Genomic DNA, 8,427 nt, shown 5'->3' with positions numbered 1-8,427 from the left:
TCATGTTATTTGGCCCAAAAATGAAGGAGTTGAATCGATTTAATGAAATGGCAGGAGAAGAAGAAGAAGAAGAAGAAACACGAGGAAAGACAGTATTTCACTCCATACTAGTATGGAGTGAAATAAATATAGTAACACACTGCTATAGTACACTTTCTATAACACAGCCAAAAAAGCCTCAAATAAACAATTCCAAAAGCATGTATCACAAAAATTTAAAAAAACACCTGGGGGTATTTGCCCACTCTACATTCATGCCAAATTTCATGTTATTTGGCCCAAAAATGAAGGAGTTGAATCGATTTAAAGAAATGGCAGTAGGAGAAGGAGGAGGAGAAGAAGAAACATGAGGAAAGACAGTATTCCACTCCATACTAGTATGGAGTGAAATAATAAAAATTCAAAATGATGCAAAATTCTAGGACTTCAAAGTCGGAGGGATCTAGGTGTTGCATGTCCGCAGTGGTATGTTTATGTCGATCAGAACAAGTAGTGTAAGTTGATTCATCCATAGTCTTGTATGTAGGTCAATTCTTTTGTACCAACGTGACTGTATTTTGTTAACGTTTGTTTCGCATAACCGTAAAACCGCCTTTTAGGCGTAACACACCAGTTTTGTACATGTACGTACATGTACAAGCTGTGTAAGGCCAGACTGTAAGGTTTGAACCACTCACACTGGGAAGGTCCCCTACTCTTTTCGATCAGTGCGGTGGGTTCTTTGACGTGCATGGGGGTGTGGCTCTCCCAAAAAACAGGACCTCCATTTAACGTCCTATCCGAGGGACGTCCCTAACCGAAGATAGGTACTCATTTACACCTGAGTGAAGTGAGGAAAGTGCCTTTCCCAAGGGCACAAGATCGGTGACATGGGCAGTTTTCAAACCCGCGACCTCTTAGGTGTGAGCCGAACGCGCTACCGACTGCGCCACACGACCACACTATGTATGTTTAGATAAAGACATGACTAAAGTTTCTGTACTTTGGAGGCTCAATAAACCGTTCTTTCCTCTCAGTTCTCTCTGTGTACTTGTCTGACTTTTTTGACGCAGAGAACAGACCTATTCCGCCTGTTATTCAATACAGGCCAATCGTGTCCTACTACTACTACGTTTTATTCGCATCTGAGTTTTTTAGGGAGGAGGACATTTTCAGAGAGGATTACGCTGTGTGCGAAAAAAATTCTGATGAAAGGTGAAAACAGCAAAGTCCATTCTTTCCGCAAATAGCAAAGGTCTCGACAAATATAGCACACAGTATTGACCCATGACCAGAACTGCACTGCGGTACTGTTACCTCCATGAAATTGGAGGTATTGTTGTTATTCTTAGTGTGTGAGTGTGTTTACATATATATCTGTGTGTGTGTGTGACTCTGTGTGTGTGTTTACATCTCTCTCTCTCTCTCTCTCTCTTTGTGTGTGTGTGTGTGTGTGTGTGTGTGTGTGTGTGTGTTTACATATATATCTCTGTGTGTGTGTGACTCTGTGTGTGTGTTTACATCTCTCTCTCTCTCTTTCTGTGTGTGTGTGTGTGTGGGTGTGTGTTTACATATATATCTGTGTGTGTGCGTGCGCGTGTGTGTGTTTGATATCGCAAATCCTGCCTTACACCCATGGATCGTTTCTCCTTCATCAATTCCAAGTTTTGTCACAGATAGACCGTTGGTAAACGTTTTCTGCAGCTTGTGTTGCCGGTTGTTGCTGCAAAACGTGTTCCTCCTTGGAAGTGGACCCAGAGAGGAAGCCTCAATCCAGGCTGATCGGCAGGTGCTTTGCTGTGGCTACATACTACCAATTGATTGCACTCACAGGACACGTGATGGGTTACCTGTTATTTCATGAATCACAAAAGTCAAAGTCAAAGTTTATTGCACAACGATTGTCACGGGTACAATGTATGGCAAATAATAAAAGTACTAGTTGGTATGTGTCTAACATAATGCTATATATATGGTCAACGGACATTGTATCTGACAGAGTATTATAAAGAACTACTGGCTAGAGAATATTTCAACTCTACATGTACATTCTACATTACGCTACATGTACCTAGTTATACTAAACATGTTCTATAGCTACTAAACAGAGTGTATACTAAGTTACTTGCCAGGAATGTTAAAATTCTACATATAAATGATACGAAACGCTACACATGTAGTTGATAAAAAAATTCAGTGACTCTACTTATGCAGCTATTCTAAGATGTCTTTTTTGCAAGAAAGAGCGCTAGTGCCAGCAGCTGTGTACTTGTCTGTACATGTAGGGCTGGCACTCGCAGGATTGATAATTGATATGCGATTTATCATCATAAGCATAATATGACGTAACGTTTACTCTCCGGTCAGAGGGATAGTTACACATGTACGTTACCGCGTGCTTTGCGTTAGTCTCTACCAGACTAATTACGCTGGCTCAGCTGCGCTGGCTATATATAGGAGAATAATTCCCAGGGGAGTTTGGCCACCTTGTAGGTTTGACTGGCCGAAAAGAAAAAAATAAACCTACTAGTACCACACAAAATGACAACAGGTAGTCGATTATCATGGTAACAATTTCATAAAGTTACTTAGTCAATTTTGGAGAACTTTATTTGCTTTCACAATTTTGTACCGTAATTGTCGCCGTCGACGAAGATCGGGCGCGACGTACTAGTATTTTCATGTATACAATGGCACTCATGGCTAGCAGACTTATTTTACTCTTACATGTACATGTACATGTACACTTGAAAGTCTACCACAAGTTTCATGCATCGCGCTTGAAAGTTCATGCGGCGGAGAAATGGGTTGGCCCAGCTTGATGCGATCTCGACGCTGCCGCCGTGCCCCGACAAAAGGCCCCTTGCCGCCCCCATCACCACCCGGCGGTTCACCACGCCCCCAGCCTTCCTCAGGTTACGGACGTAATCTCCCATCTGCTCATCCAGCTCTCCCAGCTTCAGCGGCCTCCCCACGTTTCGGCGTGGCAAGTTCTCAACATTGTCCGCGCCCAGCCGTTGCTTCTCCTTCACGTAGCTTGTCTTGATGGATCGCACTGTACTCTCGTTGATCTGGCGGCCAGTTTCCTTGGACAACTGCCGAGCTGCCTTAGAGGCTCCGATGTCCAGACACAACTTGGCGATGTTGGCTCGCATCTCGGGGCTGTAGTTCCCGTAGTTGCCCCTCTTTCTTTTCCGGCTCCCGGACTCCGCCATGACTCTCTCGACTTCTCTGTTGGNCCCGACAAAAGGCCCCTTGCCGCCCCCATCACCACCCGGCGGTTCACCACGCCCCCAGCCTTCCTCAGGTTACGGACGTAATCTCCCATCTGCTCATCCAGCTCTCCCAGCTTCAGCGGCCTCCCCACGTTTCGGCGTGGCAAGTTCTCAACATTGTCCGCGCCCAGCCGTTGCTTCTCCTTCACGTAGCTTGTCTTGATGGATCGCACTGTACTCTCGTTGATCTGGCGGCCAGTTTCCTTGGACAACTGCCGAGCTGCCTTAGAGGCTCCGATGTCCAGACACAACTTGGCGATGTTGGCTCGCATCTCGGGGCTGTAGTTCCCGTAGTTGCCCCTCTTTCTTTTCCGGCTCCCGGACTCCGCCATGACTCTCTCGACTTCTCTGTTGGCAGCGGCGGTCATTCTGGGGTTCTCGGTCTCGACAGGCTTCGGCAAGCCTGGCGTGGCGGAAGGCTCCATGGACGGATTGGCAGTCGGGGATCCTGTGTTCTCGTACTTCGATCCTTCGGTGGTAGAAGGCGGCAAGGACGGATTCGCAGTCTTCAACCTTCAACCACTTCAGCATGATGTTCGCTCGTCCCAATCTCCAAACAGGAATGAGAACACCAAACCGAATCGATACTTATACTGTATCGTTATGTTGTCTGTCTGCATTTTATCATGACAAAAGAAATCTATGAGGTCGCACCGACGGAAAGTGATTAAAGCCGTCGGGCCGACATATTCATGTACTGTGTTCTGAGTGCTGTATTGTTAGAACCGCGCGTACCCTACGATGGGAAATGATTGAAATCGTCGGGCTGACATATTCATGTCCAAGTAGTCTGTATTTCCCGACTGCTGCATTATTGTAACCGAGTTATCGAGGCTTCAAACTTGAGTGCATTACTTTACAATGGGCACTATACGGACACTACAGGACACCATAATGGCATAACGTGGCCGGCATAACCCGTAGTTATTAGAGAATAACCTAATTGCCTAATTAAAATCTACTTATTCTCTAATAACCACGGGTAATTAGTAGATATCAATTTGTGCAAACGTACTTTTGTAGCTTTGACCATTATGCACATGAAAATCATATTTTTATTCCAGTCACTTGTACCAAAGTGCTATATTATAACTTTAAAGATAATTACATTTGGGGCAATAAAATGTGATGACGTCATCGATATGGTCCATAAAATCATATTCATAACCTTTTTGTACCCAGGTAGAATGGCAATGAAACACAGCTGTATATACGTGTGAGACCTTGAACGTCAAAATTACCATATCAGACGAACATAGAGCTTTTACACAATCTCAGTGACAACTTGCCTTGCTCTTTTACACATTCAGCATTGTGGTGTAGCCTTTTTAACGTGATTTTTATTGAGTCTGACAGACAACTTAAAAGAGATAAAGCACCTGGTCTGAACTTGTGCCTCAAGGTTCACCTCTACCACACAAAGCAGCCTTTACGCCCCGGGATATCCCCCACAGCTATCCCCGTAGTCACTACACGCACAGGGGGCTAAAAATAGAAAGTCGGGCTAGATACTGGCGGTTGGCGGATCAACCAATCACAGGCCGCCGTGGCACAGGTGCACCCAAGGATATGGGCCAATAAAGACTGCTTACCGGATGTCATGTACTGTACAACACAAAAGACGTTGTGAAGTACAAGGGGAATGTGCATCCTTGGTTATTCATATTTACCTTCGCCAAGAATTGGAGAAGGTTATGTTTTCCTGGCCGTGTGTCTGTCTGTGTGTCTGTGTGTCTGTGTGTCAACAGCATAACTCGAGAAAGCTTAGATGGATTATCTTGATATTTGGTAGGTGGGTAGGTCTTGATGAGAGCTCGAACTGATTAGATTTTGTGCCCCCTGGCGGCTTGTCATGGTACTGCAGCTTAACTTCCGGTTTTGATATCTCATGATCCAGACATGCTAGGGTGACGAAATTTGGATGGCAGGTAGCTCTTGTGCTGGGGAAGAAGTTTGGGCCCCCTAGTTGCTTGCTCTAGAACTGCAGGGGGGTTTTAAGGACAAATGTTTAAAGGAGGATAACTCATGAACCGATAGATGGATCATCATGATTTTTGGTATGTAGGTAGCTTGAGTAATGCTTGACATAATGATATTACAATTATGCAAATATGGATGTAATTTGCATAATTAATGATGAAATTCTATTAATCAGCTGCATTCCATGATAGGTAGTTCAAGCTTGCGACATATGATATTAACAACGAGAGAAACACAGGCAGATATCGATTATGCAAATTAAGACTTAATTTGCATAATTAATGAGAAAATGTTATAATTGCATAGTGGTAACTGCCTGGAATTTTATACTTGGGGTGTTTGAAGTTTAGTGAAGGTGAACATAATTTAACATAACTTATTCAAATAAGGACCTCATTTGCATAATATATGAGGAAATGCTATAATGGCATTCTTTGTTAAAATAAGACTGTTGGTGGAGATTATGATCAACAGATATAATTAATGCAATTGCGGATCCTATTTGCATAATCAGGGGGATTAATACATTGTATATAAGTTATTCATAAAAGCTAACATCATTTGGCGAAGGTATGAGATCGTGGAACTCTAGTTGTATGTATTATCCGATTATACGTAGGTCGAAGTGAAGGTGAGACACGAGTGATTGCATTAAATAACAACACCGGGGCACTTATTTTGTTATCGAACACTACTCTAGGATACAGGAGTTTTTTTTTTCTCAACGAAGATTTCTCACCTGAGTCCTGACCTTTCGGTGCCTATCAGACACCTTCCTCAGAGCTTCTGACTGGAGTTCTGCTTCTCGCCGCTATCTGTAGCCGATGTAGGTGGCGCTTTTGCGGAGAGAACACAATCCCAGTCAGAACTCCAGTCAGAAGCTCCGAGGGGGAGGTGTCTGATAGACACCGAAACGTCAGCACTTAGGCCATGTTGATTTGATTATATGGATGGCATCCACGCGCATGGAATTCGGCCGTTTCCGAAAAAAACGTTTTCAACCATATTGTAAATCGTTTAAAACAGTTGCAAAATGAGAAAATATGTTCCCTTGCTAAAAGAATTAAAATATTGGAAAACGATACCTATGTCGTAGAATCCCAAAATGAAACGAAATGACAAAAATGTAAAGAAATGAATTTGAAGCGTAGCTTATTCGCCATACTATACCATGTGTCATTTGTTCAATATTAATGACCATGTAGATTTCATAATGAAGGCAACTTTTTGTTTCTGCCAAACGTTTTTCTTATTCGCACACGCGCATCAGTTTTGGGGTTCCCAGAGGATGTCATCCATATTATCAAGTCAACATGGCGGTAGGTGAGAAATCTTTACTCTCCAAGCAGAGGTTTGGGTTTGGGGTTATTTCTAGCGTGTTTCTAGGCTTTTTTTTTATCGGGGTTTCTCTTTTGCACTGAATTTTTTTCCACTGAATTTTTTTTGGGTTTGGTGGAAAAAAAATTCAGTGCAAAAGCAAAACCCCGATAAAAAAGCCGAAAAACATGCTAAAAACATCCCCAATCCCAAATCTCTGCTTGGAGAGTAAGAAATCTTGGTTGTGTAAAAGAAAACTCCTGTATCCTATACTTAACCAACCTGATGAAACTATTTTCAGGAACTCTACTCTGTAATTGGCTCAGTCTGATTAAGGAAGAGGGGAAGAGTAGCTGAGGACTTTGGGGAGTTCAAAACATACTACATGTACTAGTTCCAAAAAATACTACTAGTTAAACTGTTTACATACTCTTTAGCACAGGGTAGGAGTTACCTTTCTGAACCAGGTTTGAATGGTAATTTTCAGCTAAAAATCACAGACTTTTCCACTGCTCAACTTCAGTCTTTGTCAAAGAATACCCGATATTCATTGACAAAGACTGAAATTGAACAGTTGAAAAGACCACGATTTTCAGTAGGAAATTACAGTTCGAACTTGTTTCAGACTCAGAAGTGACTCCTGCACAGATGAAACTTCAGGCTAGGAATTACCTTTCCCGTTACGTATGTCAAGATTACTCATCCAGGGTATAGGTAGTAACAGTAAGATAATATTTCAGACTTTTCCAACTGGGGAAAAAGTTTTAATAAGCAAAACTTATTGCTTATTAAAACTTTTATCCGGTCAGAAAAGTATGAAATACTATCTTACTGTTACTGCCTTTTCTCGTTGTAAAGTGGGAAAACGAATTACTTCAAAATTAAAGTTTTCAACCTAAACGCCTGTACTGCTACCGTATCTACTTGCATTTACACATAATAATCACAGACAAGTCGTCGTACATTTTCAGCCTTTTATTTTGATGTACTGGGAGCAGGAGGAGGGTCCACCAGGACGAGGGTGTGCTGCCCGCCCACGCTGATGGTCTGCAGTGGGCCGGGCAGTCCCACCATGGGGACAGGAGACGCAACTTCTTGGACTTCTTCTCCAAGACAGAGTTGGTTGGAGACCCCTGATCCCCAGGCGTATCCACGGCCTGCAGAAAATAAAGAAACAAACACATCAGACAGGGTAGAAATCTAATCTATACACAAACAGGATAGAAATCTGTACACTCATGTAAGTGGAATCACACCGACTTGGACTGTCTCGTCTCTTGTTTGTGTAGTACAATGTGACATGCATGCTACAACGAAGGTACAATTTGTGTAGTACAACGTGACATGTTACAAGGTACAATTTGTGTAGTACAATGTGACATGTTACAAGGTACAATTTATGTAGTACAATGTGACATGTTAAGCTAAGGTCCCAATTACGCCGGTGCCCGTCAGGGATGTAGCCCCGGCTGGCTCCGGCCGGGTTCAGGAGTCGAGCGGGCATCGGCTGTCGTGGTCACAATTAAAAGTTTCCTTCAGTAGCATTTTGTTAGAAATTTTGTCACCCTCTTTGGTCGGTATCCGGCAGGCACCCGGCAGGTACCCAGCAGATTCTCTGACGATGTCTTGTATTGACCTATACGTAATGCAGAATTCACGTATTTGTTGTGATCATTTGATCTGTGAGGTCACACATTTTACCCGGGTTTACGAAGTACACACCTTTATTCTGTTCATCTGGTCTGTGACGTAAGAAATGTGTCCCGGTGGAATGCCGGCAACCGGAGGGGTACCTCTCGGTGTTCTCACGATGAGGTCACGGCGTCTTTTTGTCAGCGGGGCCCGGGTAGAATTTAACTCAGAATTAAATTCTTCT

At 43.2% G+C, this 8,427-nt stretch overlaps 1 protein-coding gene across 1 annotated transcript in view; it reads right to left on the bottom strand.

The window, feature by feature from the left end:
• Positions 1-7,526: 7,526 nt before the first annotated feature.
• LOC109486618 (regulator of chromosome condensation-like) overlaps positions 7,527-8,427 on the bottom strand; it is a 2,931-nt gene continuing 2,030 nt past the window's right edge. Inside the window, exons 3-4 of the mRNA XM_019790477.1 lie at positions 7,812-7,858; positions 7,527-7,708 (exon numbers count right to left, since the gene is read on the bottom strand). Coding sequence (XP_019646036.1) covers positions 7,527-7,708; positions 7,812-7,858 — 229 coding nt within the window. The remainder of the gene's footprint in view (positions 7,709-7,811; positions 7,859-8,427) is intronic.

The sequence above is a fragment of the Branchiostoma belcheri genome, unplaced genomic scaffold (genome assembly GCF_001625305.1).
Source record: "Branchiostoma belcheri isolate BF01 breed outbred unplaced genomic scaffold, Haploidv18h27 scaffold813, whole genome shotgun sequence".
Classification (NCBI taxonomy): domain Eukaryota; kingdom Metazoa; phylum Chordata; class Leptocardii; order Amphioxiformes; family Branchiostomatidae; genus Branchiostoma; species Branchiostoma belcheri.
This window is presented reverse-complemented; position numbering and strand designations above follow the sequence as displayed.